At 48.4% G+C, this 25,392-nt stretch overlaps 1 protein-coding gene across 4 annotated transcripts in view; it reads right to left on the bottom strand.

Moving 5' to 3' along the window:
• Positions 1–25,392, bottom strand: part of GMDS (GDP-mannose 4,6-dehydratase) — a 479,365-nt gene that overhangs the window by 224,137 nt on the left and 229,836 nt on the right. For all 4 annotated transcript variants that reach the window (XR_004352102.1, XM_032648007.1, XM_032648008.1 and 1 more), the window contains one exon: positions 25,189–25,316. Coding sequence is in view for 3 of the 4 variants with exons in the window: in XM_032648007.1 (XP_032503898.1) it covers positions 25,189–25,316 (128 nt within the window). In the remaining variant the exon portion in view is untranslated. The remainder of the gene's footprint in view (positions 1–25,188; positions 25,317–25,392) is intronic.

Below are 25,392 nucleotides of genomic sequence, written 5' to 3'. Positions count from 1 at the left end.
CAGTGATTAAGACTCCACCTGCCAACGCAGGGGACACGGGTTTGAGCCATGGTCCGGGAAGATCCCACATGCCGCGGAGCAGCTAAGCCCGTGCGCCACAACTACTGAGCCTGCGCTCTAGAGCCCGTGAGCCACAACTACTGAAGCCCGCACGCCTAGAGCCCGTGCTCCACAGCAAGAGAAGCCACCACAATGAGAAGCCCACGCACCGCAACGAAGAGTAGCCCCCGCTCGCTGCAAATAGAGAAAAGCCCACACACAGCAACAAAGACCCAACACAGCCAAAAATAAATAAATGAAATAAATTTTAAAATAAAAAAAATAAATAAAAATCACATTTTTATGCGAAAGATTTTGAGCTCCACAGAGTTTGGGGATGATGTCTTACACTCTCCCCAAATACGCTCCCAGTGCCCACTGATACTGGGGTTGTGGCAATCGGTATTTGAAATATATTTGCTGGGAGGGCTATGGGAGTTTACTTATTAACAATCACAAAACATTTAAAAAATCACATGCCCTCAGTATCTTCCAAACAAAAGACATTGTTTTCTCTCCATCAGCCTCCATAATTGAGAAACAGATTTGGCGTCTTCTAGAATTCATTTGAAGGTGGCACGCTGCGAAGGTGCTCTAAGGCCAGGGAGGCCCCAGGGCCCGTACAGCGGTTTCTGGGGGTTTCAGCCCAGGGGCTGCGAGTGCAGGAGTGTCGTCGGAGGGCAGCGCCTGGTCAAGCCTGCCTTCTATCTGCGCACAGAACTCCGGCCTCTGGAAAGAGGAGCTGTCTCTCCAGTCACTGCGTTGCTTTGCCTTTTTGAGAAGTCTGTTACTTAGCATGGATGGGGTTTTTGGCTCTAGACAAAATATTTATGCCGTATCTAGTATACCTTAAAGGAAGGAATTAACATTAACATGCAAAGTGTTGACAGTAGTTGACTTTTTGAGAAAAGCACGTACAGAAGAAAGGTGATTAGCGAAGAATCTTTCTCTTCGACTTGCCTGCTTTATGCTTAGAATATTCACAAAAATTGTAGGCATTACATGTAATACATTCAGATGTATACATTCAGATGTATACATTCAGCATCTGACTTGAATTCACTTGACTTCAGCCTTCCTGATCCACGTCGAGAATCACAGCCTATCCAGGCTCAAAGGGGGACTGTACTCAGAATACGATGAGGGAATGTGCTCTACTTGTTAAAAAAAAATAAAATAAAACCAGTATCAGCATTAAAAGTGGAAATCTTAGAAAAAAACAATTTCTAAACACTCCAACATAGATGGAAAGCTGCTTGAATTATGTACCATGTACCTGTATTAGTGATTAAATGACTTTTTATAAAGGAAGTGACTATGTATGTGGGGACTTTTAATTTTTAACTAGTGCGACTTATCAAAATCACTCATCTAAAAAAAATTATATATAACCAAACCTCCTTTATGGTCCCAATTTTGCATCTTTAATGCGTATCTTCTGATGAGCATTAAAGAAATGTAAATTTTCAGGAATTCATTGGGAGGTGCCTTAAGGTTGCTAGAATGAGGCTGCCTTCCCCATCATGTGATTGTAGAGTGAGAATTTAGCTGCATTTTTTTCTGCAGGACAAAAACGGCACATGTTATGAAAAACTAAACAAAAGGCCGATTGCTAGTAGATGGCATGACTGCAGGAGACAAGGGTTCAGGAGGTCACCTGAGTTCCAGCTCCAGCTTTGACGCCCCAGCGCCAGCGAAGAAGCAGAGAGTATCTGCACTGCTCCAGGAGCAGGGCTGCAGCCACCATCATCCACAGGGCGCGAAGCCTGCAGCACGGGGGCTGGTGTGGTGCGCACAAGCGAGTGTCTGTGGCAGGTCCGCTGGAGTCTCCTCAGGGCGGTGAGCCCCTCCTTTCCGAAGAGGGATGGCTTCTGCCAACTACCCCAGTGCCAAGCAATTCCTATGCCATGATGCTTTCTTTTCTTAGGCAATTAGATGTTTTTACATCAGAATGGGGCGCTCTCAATTTCGTGAAATTCTGACACATCATACGAGGCAAAGGATGTGTGCTTGCAAAATGTGTATAAATCAAAAAGGTATTGCTTTAATGCTTTTACTGCACTGGGAGAGCTCACGATTTCAAAGCACCCTGTGGGGTGTCCTTCTGTGAAATGAACTTCAACTCCCGATGCTTTCGTTGTCCTAATTTTTATAAATTATGTCGCTGTGATTTTTCTTCACTCTCACCCAAGACACAGTTTTAAGTCTATACAAATAATTCACATAGCCTAAAAGGAAAGGTTTTTTTTGAAGTTTTCATTCAAATGTGAATAGACAGTGCTGTCAAGTGCCAACCTCCAGCTTCTTGATGAAAAAGCGCTGGCGAACTAGTGGGGCCCAAGCTCACCGCTACCAGAGCTGGACGGGGACCAAGGGCAGGACAGCTGTTCTCCATCTAATGCTCAGTGAGTCCCAGACAGCCTTTCTCCAGAAAGCAACCCCTTCATACCTGAGCATATCTGACACTGTGTGCAGGGCGGACCCTAGCCAGGCGGGGGCCCTCTATGTCTCCCTTCCTGCTTGGGGCCCACAGCCAGCCCTGCCCCACGAGGAGAGCCTCGCAGCCTGCCCTCTTGCTTCCAGGCACAAGAAGACTTCGAGAGGAAAGAAACCTTCTGAATTAAACTGCTCATGTTTCAAAAAAATTCAAGGCGCGAGATGGTTTAGAAACGACCCAGTTCAGTCTCTGTGCGGACACCATCACCTCCCTCCCCAAGGGGCTCAGCCACCACGGTCAGCGTCAGGGAGGGAAGGAGGCAGCGGACGGCCGCTGCCCGGGGCTCGAGCAGCAGCAGCGGGTGAGCAGGTGCGGGACATGAGCAGGGGCTCTTTCCTCCCTGGGAGCCCCTCTCCCGGCTCTCCCCCGTCTGTGATGCTTACTGGTCACGCAGGTTCACAGCAGCTAGGGAGCAGGGCCCCCAGGAGCCCTGAGGGAGAAGGCATCCTTGAGACGGGCGGACGGGGAAGTGGGCACAACGGCCTCACCCAAGCAGAGCAGAGCGGCTGTCCTCCACCTCCTGGGGCCGCTGCACGCGGGACCCCCTGCCGGGCCCCGGGCCCCTGCGGGTCCCAAGGTCAGGTGCTCCTCGAGGACAGCCTGGAGCAGCATGCCAGCCTGGGAGCTCTGGGGATCCGGAACGATACCATAACCAGAAGCTGCATTTTCCTCTCAGTGACAACACACACGCAGGTCAAGGGCGTGAATGTACCCTTCGTCCCTCAGTTGAAGTTCGTTTAGAATCTGACCACGTTAGGTCAGTTATGTACACGGGGTACGCCCCGTTGAGATGGACAGGCAGTTCGCACATCAGCAGGCCTTTGTCCTCTGTGGGCCCCATTCTCTCTTTTTCACTACACATCTGGGAAGGGCCTGGTCCAGAGAGCAGCCAGGAGGCGGGCTGCACCCCAGGAGCTGGGCTGGAGGGATGGGGCGCAAAGCTGGGGCCCGGGCCGGCCACCCTGCCCCCACCTGCCCCCCACCTGCCCGTCCACTCTGAGGCCCAGCTCCCTGCCCTGTGCGTGAGGCAGAACAACAGTGTCCTCCCTCCTCATCCGGAGGGTGCTGGCTTGTCTGTTCCTTCAGTAAACGTGGACCAGGCGTAAACACGCGCTGGTGCCACGCCAGGTTCGAGGGGCCAGTGACAATCACTCACAAGCCTGGAAGAAAGACGGCGCCCCCTACTCAAGGTAGATGAAGAACAGGACACAAGGCAGCCTGCAAACGGGTTCTCAGACCGGGGATGGGGGCAGCCTCGTGGAGCCGCGTGGAAGGTGAGGATGTCGGAAGCGTCGCATCGCGCCAGCCGCCCTCTGAATAACTCACGCTGCCCGTGATGGGCCAGGAGGTGGGTCGGGGCCGGGGGTTTAGGAGTGAGCGGGGCCTCAGAGCACAGAGCAGGAGGAAGATGAGCACAGATCACGCAGCAGGCGGACCGCAACCGAGACAGACGCCACGAAGGAAGGGATAGACGGAGGTGACGGAGATGACGGCCGTCAAGGTGCCTTGTCAGCTATCGCAACCTTCATCCATGCCGGTCTCTGCTGAGAAGACTGAAGCGGAGGTCGGGGAAGAAACCAGGAGGCTTCCTTTGCCCCCTGCCCCATCCAGCCAGCCTGTGGAGCTGGTGAGACGTCTACCGGAAAGAACACGTACAGTGTCAGACTCAAATGTTACCGGTGCTACTGCTTTTCTGAATGCTTTGATCTAATATTTACGAACTAGTGTACTTAACAACATCTAACTTCGTCACTAAGAGGAAATTTAAAACCATGGTTCCCGTGAATCAGGGTTATGTGGAGAGAGAGGAAGGGAGCAGTGGCTGCAATTCTCCATGCAGCAAAGAGGGGTAAAGGTGACCTGAGAGGTCTGTATAGAACTGGCTCCGCCGGAGAGAGGAGACCTTCACTAAGAAAGCCCAGTACGAAGGCTGCAAGGAAGCAAGAGGAAAACCCCTTGGGCCATTCCAGGAAATGATGGAAAAAAGCAGAAGTTTTACTAAGTTTACTGTAAAAAAATACTAAGTTTCAAAAAAGCCAAAGAACCACCTCCTAAGGCTGTGGAAGAACGTCAGCTCAGACTGTTTTGTAAACATGACGTCAACTTAATAGAAGACACATTGGCCGGGCTCTGGCAGCAGAGACGCTGGCCGAAGAGAACACCATCACCTGTGACGGGATGCCACAGGCTCCCACACCGTCTGGGCTAACGTTTAAGGTGTGAGCCACTTGCTTTCCACACGGAACGGGGGGCTGCGGGAGAGGGGGACCCCCACCCCCGGGCAGGCGGTTCCCAAGCAGGTGCGGTGGGTACCCGCTCACCCAAGCCAGGCGATGCCTGCACCACACGTGGCTTTACAAGCAACACTGCCGGCCGCCTTAGGCGCGACACAGCAGAGACCCCCCCGCCCACCTTTTTATAACTAGGCCCTTGAATTTAAGGGCTAAGCATTACTGTCGTTAAAAATACATTCAGAAGAAACCCACGCTGGTAAGTGGGTTGAGAGACTTACAGATAGTTTATGCTGAAGTATCGTACACAGATAGAAAGGACACATGTATAAGCACGTGGATAAATGTGCTTTCAGAAACTAATCATGAAGTTTTATGATCACCTTCTACCAAGCTTTAAGATAACGAGACAATACGGGACGACAGTGGAAAGACAAGACCGTAGCCAAGGGGGCTAACAGCTCTGGCCGGAGGACACAGGATGCGTCGCTGGCTTCCGGTTTCATTCCCACGTAGTCAAAGCAGACAATTCTAAGTGGGCCTTCGAGTCTGAATGTCACACTGAAAACAGGCCGCCTAGCTTGCAAACACATTACCACAGGAAAGCAAGTTAATTATTATTAGTTTTTGATGGCGTCTTTTTTTCCAACTTCAGAATCAAATTTCTACGGTGGTTAATATTAAGTTTAAAATCATACAAAAACATGGCCACGATGCATGGTTTTACCTCACAAGCTACTCCTTGTTTTCTGTTTCCAATGCAGTATTTTGTTTGTACACATGGAGAACTGGTTCATGCCACACGTTCCCTCTCATGCAGATTTGCTCAGTGGGGATTTAATCTAGCACCCTTTTCTGTACGGTTCCGTGGAGTTGTGCGGGAACGAAGGGAGGGCTGGGAGCAACTTCTAACCCAAAAGCCCCTTCCGGCGAGTCCAGCTCTCTGTGAGCACAAACATCTCGGACGTGCTTATCCCACGGTTTCTTTGGTCTAAAACATTTACAAGGGCAGTGCGAACCAGGCACTGATGTCACTACAATTTTTTTTTTAACACTGAAAGCACCTTCACTCGTTCCATTTTCTTTTGTCTTCCTCAATTAAAATACAGCTTCTGAGCTATTGCATTTCTCTTCCATTTAAAGCCTGTACACACAGAGCCTGACACGGAGAGAATGTGCTCCTTGTTGGAAAGCTTGTTCTGTTTCCTCCAAACCAGATAAAGTCCACTCAGATGTGCTGATGGGCACCTCCCCCCTCCATGCCCTCCCAACCTCGGATGCCTTTCCCGTCCTCCTCCAGCGTGTTCTTGGGTGGGCAGAAACCTGGGGAGACGCAGCCACCAGGCAGCTCACTGCTCTCCTGAAGCACATCTGGGCTTTATATCAGGCCTTTGATTAATCCTCAGTGAAAGCCAAGCTATGACATTTTGACTGGGCAGGCTCCAGTTCTGGACAGGCCTTGATTTATTACGACTGAGTCTCCACCAACTTTGATTTATTTCAGCTTTGGGGAGGAGGGCAAGCTCAGAACAGAAAAGCGCTGTTGAGTGTGGAACACGTGACATGAGGACAGGACCTCCAGACTTCCGAGGGCCGCAGGACAAACGGTGCAGAAGAGAACAGCCTCTGAGAAAGCCATTTTCAAAAAATCTAAGATTCAAATAACATGAAGTTGTACAAAATGAAACAATCTTGGATGAGAGAAAAGGGCTCCTGAAACAGCTGGCTGCTGGCGGCAGTGCAGGGAGCCCAGGCCTTATCTCTGGGAAGAGGGGGACTCCCCGTGGGCTGCCTTGGCTGGGGAGCCAGCCGGCCTGGCCCTCCCTCGCTCCCACCTGCAGGAGAAGCCCCGGGATGAAACCCCTGGTCAGTTTTGGCCGATGGAGGAAGGGCAGATTTCCCACGCTGATTTTTTTCAGGCAGACAGAGTAAGTCAAAGAAGGCGTAGGCATCTGATGAAACAAAGACAAAGGAGTCAGCAATTTTAACGAATAAATTTGTATCTGTCCTGGGAAGGCCTCTCCTGGCTGAGGCCTCGACACTCTGCTGTGGGCACGGCCCACACACCAGGACGGTGACCCAACTGCCAAATAAGGGTGTACAGATGCCAGCCACGGCCCCGGGCGGAGCCTCTGACTGCTGGGGGCTCTGTTCCCTCCCTGGAGGGTGACAGCCCCAGAGCTCGCCCTGGCCCATGTCACAGGGAACGGGCAGCTAACAAAGTAAAGTGTCAGAAACCCATCAGAGGCAAATCTACGCTCCCCGAGAGGGGCGACGGTAGGAAACCGGGTTGGAAGCAGAGGAAAGGGGACAAGGGCACGAGAGGTTAGCAGGCCCGCACGTGTCCTGCCCTCAGCGTCCGGGGCGGCGTCTTCACACTCCCCGGGCAAGTTGTTTAGCCAAACTGTGCACCGTCGCTTCATCGGCCAAACGGGGATGAGACGCTTATTCTGCAGGGCTGCAGTCCAGCTCTCCCCACGTCTTACCTGGGCCTCCCGGTGGTGAAGACGCAGGTGCGGTGCTGCCGGACACGGGACGCAGGAGGACAGGAGCTCACCTGCTCACCTGCCCACAGCACCGGCACACGGCTCTGGGTGTGAGTGGTGGCAAGGGCCCGCCGGGGTGTCTGGGCACCTGAGGGCAGGAGCGGGAACCCTGCGTCTGCGCATGCACCTCCGCCACCCTCACCGGGCATGGAAAGCACGCATCGCGTTGTCCCCACCGCACGTCTGGAGATGCTGCTCCCGGAGACACAGCGCTCTTCACTCGGAACCCCTGGTGACCGACACTGCAACAATGGGTGCGCACGGCCACAGCGCTGGGGCTGGACTCGGGGTGAAGCTGACGGACAGCGCTGTGCAGCGAGCAGCACGCATGGGAGGAGGGTCCTCTGGGTGCCCGGGCGCTGGGAAGTCCGCGAATCCCTCAGAGTCCTAGGTACGATTTAGGCCAAACCAGAACCCAAACTGCTGTCAGTTAAACAGCCGGAGATGCCTTTGTTTTGTCATTGAAGCCTATTCTAATTTTTACAACTTTAAAAAAGAAATCTAAAGTCAAAGTTATCTGAATACACCTGTTCACTGCTCTTGGAATCTAAGCCTTCACATCTCTATGACATTCTAGTTTCTCGCAGATTCTGAGGAAGCTGAGGATTGTGGAGTCCAGCTGAGCAATGCTGCACATCCTCCAGGCCCACAAGCTGCAGCCGCCGGGGATGCGCGTATCCCGGGTGTACACAACCCGGGTGCACACGTCCTGGCTATACACACCCCAGGTATACACGTCCCGGGTATACACCACCCGCATGAGCACATCCCAGGTGTACATGTCCTGGGTGTACATGACCCGGGTGTACACGTCCCAGGTGGGCATGAGCCGGTGTACATGTCCTGGCTGTACATGACATGAGTATACACATCCTGGGTGTACATGTCCCAGGTATACAGGTCCCAGGTGCGCACGTCCCAGGGCTCCTGCCCCCTACCCCCCCCCCCCAACAGTGCTGGGGAGCAGGGGACTCGGCCCTCCGGCTGCCGCCTCCTAATCTCGGCAGGCCCGTGGCCTCCGGGGGTCCAAGGCTCCCTGAAGTGTGGCCACAAGGCCCCTGTCACTTGTCACCCGTGTGCCCAGCCCCACGCGGGCGGGGACCGGCAAGCACCTGAGGTGGGGCTCACGCACACTCACTGCGGCCACACCTGGGGGAGCAGGCAGGGCGGGGCGCAGCGACCCTCGGCCTGAACCAGACATGGGGGCTTGGACGCACAGAAAAGCTGTCAGGAGCCATCCCTGCCCCTGTCACTTGTGAGCAGGAAGATGAAGCTGGGTTGCTCCATCCGCGGGTCTGGGCCACGAGCCCACCCAGCAGCATCTCCTGGTGTGCACGTGGTTTCTCTCGGGTTTGACCGTGGGCTTCTGGGGAGGATGCTGCACGCAACTGCATTAAGTTTAACTGCCCCCCGCAAGCACCCAGACGACCTAAAGCTCCATATGACTGCGGGGTGTGGGGAGATGGCAAGCCAAGGGCCACACGGTCCCACATACCAGTTTTCCAAAGCTGAATTTTAGGAGAATTTAACAAAGAAACAAATCTGGCAAAAGCAATATATTATGACCTATGAATAGACAGAACTTTCTAAAAACTTTTAAAAGTTTTAAGAAACCAAAAACTGTGGATAAACAACAAGGTCCTACTGTAGAGCACAGGGAACTATATTTGATATCCTGTGATAAACCATACCAGGAAAGAATATGAAAAAGAATATATATATATGTGTAACTGAGTCACTTTGCTGTACAGCAGAAATTAACACAACATTGTAAATCAACTATACTTCAATAAACTAAGCTTAAAAAGAAAGAAATCAAAGACTGAATACATACTTTGGGCCATATAGTGGTGAAATAAGGGAAGTAAAACAAACTCTCCTAGGAATGGTCTACCTTAAAGGGGGCTTTTAACTAAACCAGGAGAACGCTTTTCTTACAGGACGTGGAGTCTTTTATTTTCCCAGATGAACAGGCCAGTCATCTCACAGAGCAAATGTCCACGACTTGCTCCCGTGTACAAAGCAGGGCAGTCACAGGACGAACGTGAAAGCCACCCTCCCCCGTGAGCCAGAGTGGCCTCGGGGGGGTGTACACTTACAAAAACACAAAATTTTAAATCAACATGGAGTTATAAATAATATGTTGTATGCCTGTATATTAGAGACACCACCCATCAATAAAAGGACAATACCGTTTTTTATACATTCCTTTTCTTATATTTTTCACTTACAAGTTTCATCTAAGGTTTTCTCTTTGCCAAGTAGTTGATGAGTTGACCAGTTTTGTTCTGATTTTCTTTTGATAAAAAATATTTATTGGAATGAAAAGTTTTCTGTGAGATACACGTAATTTGAGTTATGACATCAACTTCAATAAAGACTGTGTCATTCCGATATCATCACCCAGCTGACACAACTACCCAGAAAGCAGCAAGGGTCCTGGAAGGGGAACCTTCTGTTCAGCCGCGTCTCCTGCTTCCTGACCCGCTGCTCCGGGTCACCGCTCTGACGCTCCCATAAGCACATGGCAAAGCATGAGGTGTCTGCCCCTCGGTTCTGAGGCTGCAGGAGGGCCACGGAGAAGGTGGGCTTTGCGGTGGCTATTTGCTCAAACATGGCTGGGCGTGCACTGGAATGAGCTGCAGTGTCCTGTCTCTTCATATTTTTAAATAACTAAAATTGAGAGCGGAAATCCCAGAATCAGAAGTCTTGGGTTAAAATCCCAGATTTGCCCCCAGACTCCTGGCTGACCCTAAAGGCAAGCCATTTTCGCCCCAGGGGAGTTAAAACATCCACATCTCTGTAATTAGGAAAACGATACCAGCTTCTTCCAAAAAATGGTTTGAGATCCTTACCAAAAGAGATGTTGTGTAAATGGAAAGAATGACATGGACTCACTGAAAACCCAGGATGTTAGTCACACCAGCAAAGTTACAAGTGTTTAATTTATGTGTACTGCTGCCCCTAAGAACAGAGAGCACACCATGAGCTTTGAGCTGATGACGTTCCTTTTAAACAGACGTTTGGAGCTTGTAACTAGCAAAGTTTGGCAGTCCTCAAAACCATGCAGAAAGGTGCAGCTAAAACGTTCTCCAACGTTAAATGGATCCTTACTGCGAAGTTAAAGCACTTGTAAAGTAAGTTAGCCCAGAATTCCACCTGACACCTGGGATTCCTCCTCCCTCTGAATTACCTGTCTGAAAGAACAGAGTCACAGTGAATCTGTCTGGCCTAAATCAAAGACCCAAAGACATATGCTCCTTTCCTACAGTTAATCCTGTGTCAACAACTACATCCTTTCTAAGGTCCTTTAGGTAAAAAACTCCGCGATTCTCTGGATTGAGAAAGGATCTGCTCTAAGGCTTGAGCTGCCTTCCTTGTTACTGGCGCCCTTGGTGTCACGGCCATTCTTGTGCGGCTGCTGCCCCCAAGAAGGTTGAGGTCATGCACTTGTGGCCTTGCCGGTGCTGGGAAAAGACTGGGAAGAGAATCCTGTGCCTGCCCCCTCTTGCAGCAGGGACAGCCTGGCCGTGGCCCCATCTGCTCCTCAGTGGGACAAGGACAGGCCACCGACTGTCAAGTCACACGATTACTACAGAGAAAAAGTACAAACTGCCCATCCCAAACGACGGCCTTATACGAGAACCCAGGTTTTCTTTCCTCATGGATGCCCTTCTTCAGGATTCCACACACGTAAGAGCTGGTTTTAAAATATGAAGCTCTGCGTGAGAAGGCAGACTCTAAATCCACAAATCTACAGAGTCCCGGTGCAGCGCTCACCATGGCAGGGTTAGCTCGAGGTATGACCTGAATGTGGCCAATCCGTAAAGTGTAAGATATATACCGGGCTGCGAAGACTCAGCACAGAAGAAGATAAAGGGTGTAAAACGTCTTGATAACATTGTGTAGTTTTAACACACTTAAATGGTATTCTGGATATAATGGGTTAGATATACTATTAAAATTAATCTCACCTGTTTCTTTTTACGTTCTCAAATGTGGCTGCTAGAACATTTTAAATTATATAAAATTAAATGGCTTGCATGTGTGGCTTCAATTATTATTATTATCCAATTATTTCTACTGGAGAGTCACGCTCTATATCATCTCTTACCCTGGTATGGAAAAAGAAATAAATGTTAGCTTAAATTAGTCTAGACTAACTCATGAAAATTGAAAAAAAAAAGATGACTTTGGGCTGTATAAATTATTTGTTGCATTTAGGGATTTCACAATGTCAAAACTCCAAAGCATACTCTGCACCATTAAAAACAATATGAATTTTATACTAGATGGTAATTAGACTTTTATGGAAAAAGTGCTTATCAAGCTGGAATCTTATTCTTAGATTCTGAATCTTACAGCGCATACGGCTCTAGCCCCTCACCGTGAGGATGAGAAAGGCAAGACTTGGAGTGACAGAGTGAGTGTTTCAGGCTCCACAGTTCGAGGGAGCAGCACAAGGCTGAGGACGCAAGACCGGGCGGCGGGGCTGCTCTTGACAGCACACGGCCCTTCTGAGTCAGGCCACACGGGCCGAGAAAACGCTAGGGAGAGACCCACAAGGTTTCACGCTCCATTCAGAGATAAGTTTCACACGCACCTATTTTATTTTACTAAAACAGCTCATGAGGTTACTGCCCTCTACGAAATATGATAGAATATTTCTCAGAATAATTGAGTTTTAGCTTCAAAAAAATTGCTATGGAAAAATTGGTACTGTGTTTTTAAGAAAAATCACTGATAACTCTGAAGAAAGGGCAACTGATTAATTTTACCACAAAAAAAGCTCACTACAGGGGCTTCCCTGGTGGCGCAGTGGTTGAGAGTCCGCCTGCCGATGCGGGGGACGTGGGTTCGTGCCCCGGTCCGGGAAGATCCCACATGCCGCGGAGCGGCTGGGCCCGTGAGCCATGGCCGCTGAGCCTGCGCGTCCAGAGCCTGTGCTCCGCAACGGGAGAGGCCACAGCAGCGAGAGGCCCGCGTACCGCCAAAAAAAAAAAAAAAGCTCACTACATGAACCATACCTAGAATTGTTCCACATTTATGACTGTCGTGGTGACTGATCCCTGTGTGAAGATGCTCTGCCTTATTTATTTATTCATCCCAGTGACAGAAGCACCTCCTTCAAGGTGGTCCAGTGCATGACATATTCCCAGAGCCTGGGCTCTGCAGGCGGGTACAGCGAAGTCCAGTTCATGTCTAACACAGAGAAAACAGCAGTGCACATCACATATTTGATCTGGGTAATAGACGGGCCGTCCAAGAGTAACGTTTCTAAAAGTCATAAGCTTTCCCTACATACAGATTTGACTAACCAGAGCTGGGAAGCCGTCTCCAGGGACATGCTAATGTCTCCCAAGGAAAGCCCATCAGAAAGTTCAGCTGCCCTGTCTTTGGACCATTAACACTGTATGTGGAGTGAGGCTGCATCCCCGAACACCGACCGCAGAAAAGTAATTCTTCTCCAATGAAAACTGGCATGTTAAGTGTACCCTCTGGGTTTGGGGCATGTTTCCCATCCCCAAATAAAATTTTAAGCACAAAGAGACAGAAATGCTCTCTCCTGCTGCTAACTGTTTTATTCAGTCATCTGTCAAATAAGGGAAAATGGCAAAAAAAAAAAAAAACAACCCAAACCCAAACCTTTATATTTTCATTTCCTTGTGCCTGTTCTTTCCGCCATTTAAAAAAAACCCGTGGAGCTCGTCAAAAGAACAAGCCATCGTCAGGAGAGGGACACGCCTTCCCGTCGCACTGGCTCATTTTCCAGGGAACAGAGTTACCGCAGACAAAGGACGATGCCGCACGTGTACAGCAACAGCAGTAACCACTCTGACTCGCGACGTAAAGTGACCCATTAAAAGATTTAACTGTTCCTCATTGACTTTTATCGGCCTCAATTTTTAACTTTTCTCCTCCTCTTGAAATTAAAAATGAGCATTCCCTCCACCTGTGTGCCCCTTCAAGCGGCCGCATTCAGGCTCAGCGAGGTCTGGGGCAAACACCACAAACGACGAACTCCCTGGGCGGAGTTTCCTTGAATGTCTCCAAACCCTTCCTAGAAAGTCCTAAGTCTGAGGCTACATGGTTTAAACTGAGGGGAAGGATCAGAGATTTCACAGTCCTATTCTTCCAGGGTTTATCACTCCTAATCACTAAGAAGAAGCAACGAAAACTGAGTCCTTTCTCCTGCTGGGCATTGTGTTAAGCACTTTAAATGTATCTGTGTAGTAAAATTCGTGGAAAGTAGTGCCCCCCATTAGTAAACACGATACCCGCAAAGAAAGAGAAAGAGATGCCCTGAGGGTGTTCCTCCCTCCACAGCTCCCGTATCTGAGCTGCACTGTGATACTGGCGGGGTGGGAGGGGGGCAGAGCGAGGGATGAACAAAACCTTCTGATTTGTTTCTAGAAACAATGATGTTATGTTAAAAAGTAGCATTTCAGAAAATGAGAAGTAAGTGCACATTTGGTCAGAACATTTTCGAAATATAAGAATGTTACCAAAAAAATACAGAATTTCACCTCCATGTGCACATTCACCTGTGGAAATATACTCGATGCCAGGTGATCTCTGCCTGCACTGAAAGAAATCACCTTTGAGAAGCAGATTTACCTTCTCTCCTGTCACACAAAATAGGAACTGAGCGACTCCTTCAGTTATAAAACTTACTGTTATTATTTATTGTTAATTTGATTATTGTTGCTATATGATCCTTTTTGAAAACTGGTTAATATATATCCTATAGGTCATATATAGATATGAACAAAAAACGGAATCTTTTTCAGCCACAAAAGGAAGGAAATCTTTCCATTTGCAGCAACGTGGATGGACTTGGAGGGCATTATCCTAAGTGAATAAATCAGACAAAGAAAGACAAATACTGTCTGACCTCAGTCCTATGAGAGACACCTAAGAAACACAGCAAGCAGAAAACGGAGCTCATCAAAACAGAGCACAGGTTGGTGGTTGCCGGTGTGGGGGAGGAGTCGTAGTAAAAGGCGAGCGAAGGGGGAGAAGGGGGTCAAAAGGTACAACCGCCCAGTTCCGGGGATGTGACGCACCGCAGGGTGACTACAGTTAACAGCACTGTGTTGCATACATGAAAGCTGCTAAGAGTAGAGCTTAAAAGTTCTCATCATAAGAAAAAAAATTGTAACTATACAAGGTGACAGGTGTTACCTAGACTTATCGCGGTGATCATTTTGCAGGATATACAAATATCAAATCTTTACGCTGTACATCTGAAACTAATGCAATGTTATACGCCAACCAGATCTCAATGGAAAAAAAACTATTGTTAGCTGGCCTTAATTTAAGAAAACTTGTATTGCTGCAAACATGTCGATTCCATCCACAGTCACCTCAGGTGGCTGGCAGGCAAACTTGGTAGCCCACTATCTACAAGAAATTGTAGAAGCAAGTTTTCCTCCTCAAAGAACAAAATGGTGTAATTCTTTTTAAAAGACTATATTTCAGTTACAGAGAAAAATACTACTACGTCAAAAATGACAATAACATGCCTTTTGTCACCTTGCAAACTTTAGACTTGAAAGCAGCCTCTAGTGCAACTCTCCCATCACCCCAGCTGAGTTCTGAGGCCACCGGTGTAGCAGCAGCGCTCAGAAACCGCAGGGCCGGCTGGCTACAGCGCGCACGCGGCTGCTCAGGGACAGGAGCCCCAGCCAGACGGTTCCGCTGAGGGACACCCCGTTTCTTTATAAAATCCGGAAAAGCAGGGACGGGCGAACACAAAAGTGCAGGTACGGCAAGACGGAGAGCTCACAGGAGATTCACGTGAGTACAAGCACGGCTCCGCATGGTGTCCCATCGACACCAACACGGCGTGCGTGCGTGTGCGTGTGCGTGCGTGTGCGTGCGTGTGAAGGCGGCCCAGCCAGCCCGGTGAAGGCCCCTGCAGGGGCCAGGTGAGGTTCAGCCCCCGACCCGACGGGCGCAGGCGCGGCAGCCTCAGGCGGGACAGGACCTCGAGTGCCGCACTCCGGTCACCAGCCTTCGCTCCGCAGTGGAGACGCTGCTGCTGGCCGTAAGGAGAAGGACGATGGTCTCTGTGCTTCAGAGGCGGCCGGCCGGCAGCAGAGCCGACGTGGGAGCCTGTCCAAGCCGGCACAAGGCAGGCTCTCAGTCCTCGGGTGCTGGTCAGAGACAAACTGAGCTATTCTCTCTCCAAGGCTTATTTTGGAGGAAGAAGGATAATAGCGTCTATCTCATGAGACTGCTGTGAAAGTCAGCTTGTAAAAAGTGTCAAGTAGTTTATACATTCAGTACTCAGTAAGGTCTTAAACTTGGAAATAAAGGCTAAACATATATTTGAATGAATAGCATTTCAGATTCAGAGAAAGGTCTTTTCTTTAAAACAACGGACACATAGAGCAGGTTAAAAATAAAGGGCCGTCCAGGAGATTATGGTTTCCCAGTTATTCCCACACAGGCTGGCCGCTCCTCCAACCCACTACGGAGATGGGAAACGAGCTGCAGACACAGTCCTTTCACCATGCTGAACGCGATGATTATCATGGTTTCCTTAAACGGCAGCCCTTCCCGATCAGATCAGGAGGCTTTAGCTACTGCAGGAAGGAGGGGAGGTCGGCAGCCACCTCTTGGCGGGAGAAGGCGGTTCCCGCGTGCCCAGCGCGGTCAAGCGCCGGCCGGGACCCTGGAGGCTCCCGCTGCTGCAAGAGGCCTTGGGGCGCAGAGCCAGGGCTTCCCGCTCCAGATGCTGGTGACCCATCTGAGACGCTCTCGGCGGGGGTTTAGATCCCCGCCACCTGAGAGAAGGGGAAGGGCGGGGCCCAGAGGAGGAGGGAGGGAAGGAGGGGAGGGCCAGCGCCCTGCAAGCCAGGGAGGACCCGACAGGAGTGTCACCTAAGCCTCCGCAGCCTCTTTGAGCCCACGAGCCTCCGAGGTCCCACACCGGGACCTCCTTAGGGCTCATTCAGCAGGTGGCTCAGCCATTCGCGGATGCTTTGGTTTCCCAGAGCCTCAGGCAGACAGTTCACGACAATGAGGCTTTCAGCCGCTGCCGACAGCAGGTGGTGGAATTCAAGCCACCTAGGTCCTTTCTTCCAACTTCTCACTTCAGGTTTTTTGAAGATAAGGATCAAATGAAATGATTTCTGTTAAACCTGTATTTCCTGTACAGAGTTGATACCTTCTCCAAATTACATGATTGTACAGCTATTGAACTAACACTCACTGCAGCGGAGCCTCTGCTCAGAACGTGGAGCCGCAGCCTTTAACTCTGGGTCCCCAGACACTGCAGCTTCTCCCTAGCCCAGCTCCTTGGAACTGGGCTCCAGCTCACAGGGCAGGGGAGGCCCTAAAGCCAGCGGCACAAATGCTGGCTTATCCCTAATTCCTGGTGAGGGTCAACGCTGGAGGCCAGTGAAAACAATAGCCGTCACATCTCACAAGAAGGACTAAATGGACCAAGAAGCAGCCCTGAAACGCAGTGCGGGTCACAGTCACGGGCCCGGCTGGAACCTGCCGTTGGAAGGCCAGGCCTGCAGTCCAGGGCACCTCCCTTCAAAGCCAGCCTTTTTCCTGTAAAAGATGCAAATAATAATTCCTGCTCTCCTAACCGTGGGCTGACATCTGTCCGGAGAATCAAATCCAAAGATGTAAGTGATAAAGCACTACACAAACACAAGAGGATAACCTTCAGAGCTTTAAAAAAACAAGGTCCAGTGAAAGCGCTTTGTATTTTGTTTTCAAACTTGAAATTTAAGATCCAGTGAAAATCAGCAAGTAATTCTTGACCCAAAGGAGGCACTAGAAGCAAAAGCATATGAAACCATGAAGCCCGGGATTCTGATCTCTGCCCCTGCGCAGGTGAACAGGACGGAGGTGCCACTGCCACGCCCGGGGGGAGTGTGGGGACTGTGTGGACCTGCCAGGAATGCAACCTGCCTCCCAGGCTCCGCCCAGGCAACCCTCACCCGGCAGCGGGGCTGCCGCACTCCACGCACAGGTGAGCCAGCAGCTGAGGGCAGACCCGGACACCTGCATCCGTGCTCTGAACGTGGGGAGGAAAGGACATGGCACTCGGAGAACATAAAGATCCTGCAGGACCATCCTCCTTCCTTCACAGAGATCTTCCACAGCTACTGTCAAAAAACTCTGCCTACGAATCTTTAAGTCAACTTTTACATGTACTTAAAAACAAAGATGGATCATTAGAAAGTGAGCTGCTACTGATGTGTGTGTGTGTGTGTGTGTGTGTGTGTGTGTGTGTGTGTGTGTGTGTCTGGGGGTCGGGGAAGGGGAAGGAATGGAGAGAGAAAGTTTCCAAAACAACAGAATCTGTGATGGAAATCTTGCTCTATCAATAGAAGAAATCCTGCATCAGATGACACTCTTGAAGAACTGAGAGGAAACACAGGAGGGGCTCACAGATGAAGAGGCTTCATGTAGTGAGAGGAGCAAGAATGTCAACACTACCAGTGCACACACAAGAGGGGCGCCTAGACCTTGTCAAACTAATGTACTTCGGCGATTTTCTAAATTTCGTCTTGTCAGTCAGAGCCAAGGGTATCATTCTTTCCTTCTATGTTTTCCATCTGCTCAGATATCCTTCTTTGAAAAACAGGATAAAGATAAATAAATAAATAAAAATAAAGAATAGGAATAAAGTTCTAATAATAGTAGAATCTACAGATCGTTGGGAAACTTAGCCACAGAATGAGAACGTCTAAGCACTGCTCACGTTCCTTCACGGCAGCATGCACAAGAGAGAAAACTGCTTGAACACATTTCGCTGGAATCAGTAAATCCAAACATAACAATAACCTAAATGTGGTAGTAGAGCACATTCCATTTGCTCAAGATAGTGGAAAATTGTCTTATGCTAAAGGTATAGGTAAACATATGTTAATAGTAAGAGGGATATAAACACATCTCATATTTTCATATAAATTCATTTTTATAATTTTATAAGAGCTGATCAGATAGGGAGATTCCATTCATTTCAAGTATTTATGGGGCATCTGTTCTGTACCAGAGCAGGTTGTGAGGCACAATTTAAAAGAGGAAACAAAATCCCGTCGTGCCCTTCAGCAGCTGAGAGGGACAGACACAAGATAACCGAACCACATCCTTTCCTATGTTTGTGGAGTAGGTGATTTTCTCTGAGATTTCAGATCTTAGGATTCCGCAGGAAGTGAATGAACAATGATTTAAGCTCGACATTTTCTTTAGAATATGAGAAAAATACAGCAAAAGTGATCTCAAATATTTTAACGTAGCTCACAGATAGCGGGGGGACTGCAGAGTAATTTCGTCTCTTTCTTTAGCATCTTTACTAAATAAATTTCCAAATGAGGCTTCCGTCAAACAGCGCAGAACTGCTTCACGAGATGGTTTTCTCTCAGTTTTGCCTTCAGATAATTCTGCTTCTGTATAAACTTCACTTGCGAATAATTTGGGTTTCATGGAAGGCCCCATCCACGATCTTCCTTGCTAAAATGAGAGGGGATCTTCACTCATACCAGTCCCCAGGTTCATCCACTCGGGCATATTGAGATTGCAGGCAGAATACAACCACGGCCTCTCAGAACGACTCGAAAGGCTACGTGGGAAAACCCTTGGAAATCTGGTCCAAGAGATGGTGGCTTTTGAAGATTCTTTACAATAAGGCATCAAGAACATGGAACAAAGTCAACATCCTACGTGGGAAGCCATTTAACTAGCAAGTCAAGGTGTCAAACACTTGGTTCCTGCACAACATCTATTCAAACAAGAGCCACAGAGCATTGCCTTCTCCTGCAAATTCATCACTAAGCGTAGGTGATGTCATACTTTCTGAGGCAATTACATCCATATCACATGAGGAGTCTTGTCACTACAATTAAAGAGCCAGTTTTCATTGTGGAGGCAAGCAGACAGGAAGCGTGGCACCAGCAGGGACAGGAGTGGAGGGCGTGAGGGGCAGAGAAAAGGACAGGGCGCCAGGCTAGTGAGGAGGGGACGGCAGCCGAGGGACGCCTTTGCCAGGCACTTGAGACAAGAGTGAACGAGTCCCACCATTTACACTGTTTATGTTCAGGAACTGACCCGTGACTTTCTTGGGTACGGTAGGGTTGCTTGGTGGCCTGCAGGGTATGCTGACACAGCATCGGGGAGGTGGGGTGACCTGGAGGGGGGGGGGGGGCCCAGGCTGCTGCTCATCGCAGCTAACTGCTGCCCCTGAAAAGGTGAGTGGCGTCTACACACCAGGCGCTGTGTCCTCTGAGAGGGCAGCCCACCACCCTACACTCGCTTCTTCCTCTCTCCACACAGACACACACACACACCTTGCCAAGAACCACTTTTCTAATTTAAAGTCAGATGCTCAATTCTACCTTTTTAAAACACACTGAAAATCTGATCTCACAATGTACCCACCTCCATGTTTCTAACTTATCTGTGGATGAAAACTTGAGGAATATCCATCGTAGAAGCTTCATTTGTTAACACAACGAAGTAAAGAGGGCCTGCAGTTTATAGGCTGTGGGGCATGGCCGCTCCTGTGGTGTCAATCCCAACCCGTGAAGACCTGGCCATGGAAATATGGCAACTACGACTTGCTGCACATCTGCCGGGTGGGGTCTGACTGGAGAACGGGATCAGGCACCGTTGACTCTTAGAGATGCAAACCCAAGAGGAAATCAAACTCCTCTCCTGAGTGTAAAGAAGAGATGTCCCAACAAGCAAGCTTCCCCTTAAATAGAATCTCAGGCAGTTTAAATGCATCCTTTCCTTCCAGATCTGTGTGAATTAATACCAGATGCAAAATGCCAGCAGCAGCCTGCACAAGGAGGAGAGGGGGCCTGAGACACAGCAGTCACCTCCCCAGCTCTGTCACCAGGCTCCCGTCCCCGCCAGAGGCTCCCTGCTCCCCCCAGGTCTCTGTCACCTGCTGAGACCAAAGCTGTCCTGAAGGTCAACTCACTTGGCGGCCAAGGAACAGGGAGGGTGGGCGGTTCCCAGCTCATTTCCCCAAACACACCCTGTGCATCTGGGCCGCATGCATCCAGCCAGTGGGAGGGGTTCAGGGAGAGCCGACAGCCAGCTCAGTGGCTCTGAACTGCCGGATACTCCTCCTGCCCTGGGACCACAAGTGGCAGAAAGAGAAAAGGACAGAACGTAACTTTCTGTCTCTCTGGGAAACGGAAAGTCACCCGGATCCCACTGTTGCCCTCACTTCAGCCTAAGTCAGGGGTATGGCTCGGGCATCAGGCCCGGGCCGGGGACCAGGCGGCCTTCACCTCCGTGGTCACCTCGGCTTTGAGCAATCATGTCCCCTCAGCTCCCTTGTCTGTAAGAGGAGGACGGACTCACCCTGTCTGGAGGCTTGTGCACATTATAGAAGACGATGGATGTGAAGTTTCTGGCATGTAATACGTGCCTAACATTTGGCAATTATTCTTATTTTTATTTCTGAAAGTAGCTTTTTATTACTAATTTGGGCTCCCTGACCAAAAAGAAAACAATTAAAGGAATATATTAAAATTCAGATGAATCTCAAAACTTCTCCCCTAATAATGTGAAAGTCCCCGGATTGCCTCTAGGCCAGGTTTCTCTTCAGGAGCATCTGTCCTGTCAGCCGTGGGCAGGAGAACCTCATGACATGTTTAAATGGCTTTTTGCAGAGTCCTGGAAAGAGCTCAGACTCGGGTCTCTTGATTACCTGTGTATCCCAAGAGCAAAGGACCATCCCGTAAGTGGAAAAGCTTAAGGACTCTTGTGGCCTAGCCCTTAACAATAACTTATCTCTCAATCTTTTCTGGCTAATTCTATCAAGGTGCAACCACAGTGGGACCTCTTTAGCCAAACGGCTGCTGTTCATTTCAGTTAAGCTCAGGGCACCGTTTCCCAACTCCGCACTGCTAGATGTTAATGCCCACTCTTCACCGGAAGGGGGGCAGGGTAAGATGTGTTTGGAAGACCCTCTACTACTCCCAGCAGGCCTAGTGCAGGCTCACATATGCTAAGTTCTGAGAAGGTGGTCTTACAGTAAAGAAATCTGCTGACCTTTATGCGGTATAGCATTGTCTTGTCAGGAGGGTTTGGCTTTGGGCAGGGTCATTTGTAGCAGCTAGAACCATGGCCATGGGAGATAGTCCACAGAGGTGCTGAAGGAACAACGTTCCAGGCACTGCTGCCGCAATGCTGCTGCACTGCGGCTGCACTGCTGGCTGCACTGCGGCTGCACTGCGGGTGCACTGCTGCCGCGCTGCTGCTGCCTGAGCTCACCCGACGTGGCACACAGCGCCGCGTGCTCTCATGAATACGAGCTGATGCTCCGAGTTCATGACGAGTTCATGATGGGAGTCAGGCCTGAGAACAGGTTGCGGTCAGGGCACAGAACTATTTACGAAGATGAAGATATTTTAAAAGTTCGGATTGTCAACTGACCTTATCTCATAAGAAATGCATATTTTTGAAAACCTGTGTTTGTGTAAATTGTGTATTTATAGCCCAGAGCCATTAGCGCTACAGCAATTTTTAAATAGTCGTTTTTTTCTCAAAACACAACAATAACTGCAGATGTTAATTACAGCACCTGGGTGGTGGGTATATGGCTGTTCACTGTAAAATTACTGCAACAATTCTGCATCTTTAACAATGTTTCTAATAAAATAATATAAAAGATGTAACTGCACATGACTTGTTTATTCTAAAGTGCCATGTAATTTCATATAGTTTTTATATTCTTCCTTTCAAGTTGAAATGCCTCTTATCCACTCAAATAATTTTTAAATCATTTTGATCTAGGAAACAAGACTAAGAACAGAAGTTAGTGAATCTGAATCAGCAACAGGAAATGGCTTTGTAGAAATTGTTGGAAAAATGTTTACAAGGAAGAGATAGATTCTCATCAGGGATGTATAGCACATTAATGCTGATTTTTAACAGGATGGCTATTATGTCCTTTTCACAGATGGATAAATTGATGTATAAAACCTTGCTAAGGGCTTCCCTGGTGGCGCAGTGGTTGAGAGTCTGCCTGCCGATGCAGGGGACACGGGTTCGGGCCCCGGTCTGGGAAGATCCCACATGCCGTGGAGCGGCTGGGCCCGTGAGCCATGGCCGCTGAGCCTGCACGTGCGGAGCCTGTGCTCCACAACGGGAGGGGCCACAACAGCGAGAGGCCCACGTACCGCAAAAAAATAAAAAAACCTTGTTAAGACTTAGGCTCACTGACCCAGCTGGGATCACCTACACCCAGTCTGGCAAATGCTCTCTACTCTTCATCATTAAAATTCATCCATAAATAAGAAGGTATTAGTCACTTAATCTAAAGATATACGAATACAACATGTTTACATATAAATGAGAGGGATTATATAATTAAAGCGTATGTAAATGAGATGCTATTATGACTTGTTTGATCTGTGCTGGCCAAGGCTTCTTTACTCCAAAGCTGATTATAGCGCCAGGATGCAGGTGTGCTTTAAACAAACAATGCTTCTCATTCTTCATTCTTAGCCTTGTTGATTTTAATTCTGGCCACACCTACCTTTACTCATAAGTCTGTAAAGTAACCTCATTTTAATATATTTAGAAATGCAAAGGATGGTAATATTTCTTAAAATGGAGACAGCGAACTATGGATTCTTATTTAATGATGACACTTTTTTAGAAATCATGAAATGTCGACTTCTTTCAGAACCCGTAAGTGAGCAAATGCTTTTTAGAGCATCAACATGTGTTACTGACGGAGCCAAGGGAATCCTTAATACGCAAAACCCACCTGTATTATGGAACAAATCAGGTGTTGAACGCCAGCGAGAATGACTTAACTTTGTATGTGTGTTTGTGAAATCTGAAAATGTGACACTTGCTGAAAAGCCAGAACCTCCTAACCCTCACGTCTTACTCTCCCGGAGATCTTGGCTCCTGCGGCTGCTGTACTGACACATCTCGGCAAGGAATCTTCAAAATGACATCATTTGAGAAGACCTTTTTGAAGTCTTTGAGCCACAGTGTTTCTGAAATACTTTCCTGTTAAACAAATACAAATGTGGGCCCTTTGTGCCAGGGTTGCGCGACACCCAGGAGCAGTGCCACCCTCGGCATTTGGGGATGAGATGACAGCACAGTCCTTCCTGCAGACCCACTGAGCTCACGAAAAGTGTTCTTGTTACTTATGTGTTTATGTAACAGTCTCATGCCTTTTTGTTGAATTTTTCTGGCCTGTTTTCAAAATGTCATGTATCTTTTTCCCTGATTGAAAAAGTTTATACATACTCATTTCAATATATGGAAAATACCGAAGTATACAGAAGAAAATAAACATAACCAAAAATAAGTATTACTAACATTTTGATATACTGTTTCTCACACTATCAAAATCTATTTCTGAGTTCCAATAACAAACTTCTTTTGTACCCCAGTGCAAAAATATAAAATAAAATAGAATGAAATTTCATCTATTTGGTTCCCGAAACTGAAGAACAAGACTTTGGATGACGAAGGATACGCACAGAGCCTTCTGTGCGGCTCTAAGTAAATGTAGAAGCTCAAAGGTTACACGCCAAAATGCTATTCTTGAGAAAATAATGCACTTATTTTTACAAAACTTGCCTCATATTTTTAAGAAGGTAAGACCATATAGGTCAGACAAAAGGAAGTTTCAGCTTCTCTTGTTAACACCTCCTTTCTCCCACTTTCTTATTACTTCTGAAAGTATGGTCTTACATATTTTTAACGAATGTTCTTAACATATATCCAAGGGCGACTATCAAAAAATGCTTCATTGTATTTACAGTTTAGAAGAACACATTTAAATGATCTAAATGTTACGTTGTTCAAAATTTTAAATCAGAAATTTTTTTTGTCTGTAATATAAGTCAGAATTAGGTGTTTAAGTATGCAACACTTTTAATTGTTACACACAAAAATAATAACGCTCTGAAGCTGACCTCTGGGTTAGCAAGTGAACTGCTTGTTTGCTTAGGAAACCAGATCCGGTTTCCCAGAGAGGCATCACTGAGGACAGAAATAGTCTCCCAAGTACAGGAAATCTGTAAGCACCTAAACAAGGACCAGCAGACTCCGGGACAAACACAATGTCACCAACAAGCTCCTTCACGTCTGGCCACAGAATCACCACGGATATCTAAAAGCATACTAATGCCGGCAAGGTAAGAGGTAATAATTTTTTAAAGAAAAATCATACTGCTTATATATGTAACATATGTAACCCAAACCAAAACTTAATAGCACATAAATCCCAAGACTGAAAGTTTGAATTTCCCTTTAACTACACCCGTTGTTCTGCAATAGCGTTATTACTAGCATCTCTCTCTTTGCTCTGTTTAATGGACACAATCACGGGTGTGAGTCACAGGCTACCAAGCACACGGGGTAATAACCAGAGTCTGAACCAATCGCTCTGTAAGAACAGCACTCTGGGAGTGATTAGTAGAATAATGTAAATCTGAAGGTCTTAGATTATACAAATTGAAATCAGGCAGTATTTCTTGCAGGTGTGAGGACTAGTACTGTTACAAGATGCTCTCACAGTTAGTTACGCGTGTCTTGGGCAGGGATGAGGGAGTGGCACAAGTCACTTTAGAAAGGAAGGAACACCATTTACTTTTTATCCACCATCCAGACCACTGACCGGCACCTTCATTTTGAACGATTAAAAGAAGGGTCGTGAGAGGTTTCCCCCTTCCAGGGGGGTGCGGGACGGCCTGCACACACCGCTGACCATCCAGCCGGGAGGGGGCACAGTGCAAGCTTCAACACATCTGCATTAGCACCAGCGTACCTGCCGCCACCTCTAGGAGAGCTCTCCCCGAGGCCTGGCGTCTGGATGCCAACGGATACAGGCACTTCGAGACCAAAACGCGAGGGTCCCTACCTCCACGTAGTCCTTGGCGTGGCCCCAATCTCGTTTGGCGTCCAGATTCCCCAAGCTGAAGCATTCCAGTTGTCCAAGGTAAATCTTAGCTACTGACCGGCTAATTTTTCGAGTAACAAAATTAGCTCCTAAAAGAGACAAAAGACACGTTATCAGTGGAGTGCATTTGACATTTAACAGTCGGTGAACCAAACACAATCTCAG

Source organism: Phocoena sinus, chromosome 11 (genome assembly GCF_008692025.1).
Source record: "Phocoena sinus isolate mPhoSin1 chromosome 11, mPhoSin1.pri, whole genome shotgun sequence".
Taxonomy (NCBI): Eukaryota; Metazoa; Chordata; class Mammalia; order Artiodactyla; family Phocoenidae; genus Phocoena; species Phocoena sinus.
Note: the sequence above shows the minus strand (reverse complement) of the source record. Positions and strands in the feature narration are given on the sequence as shown.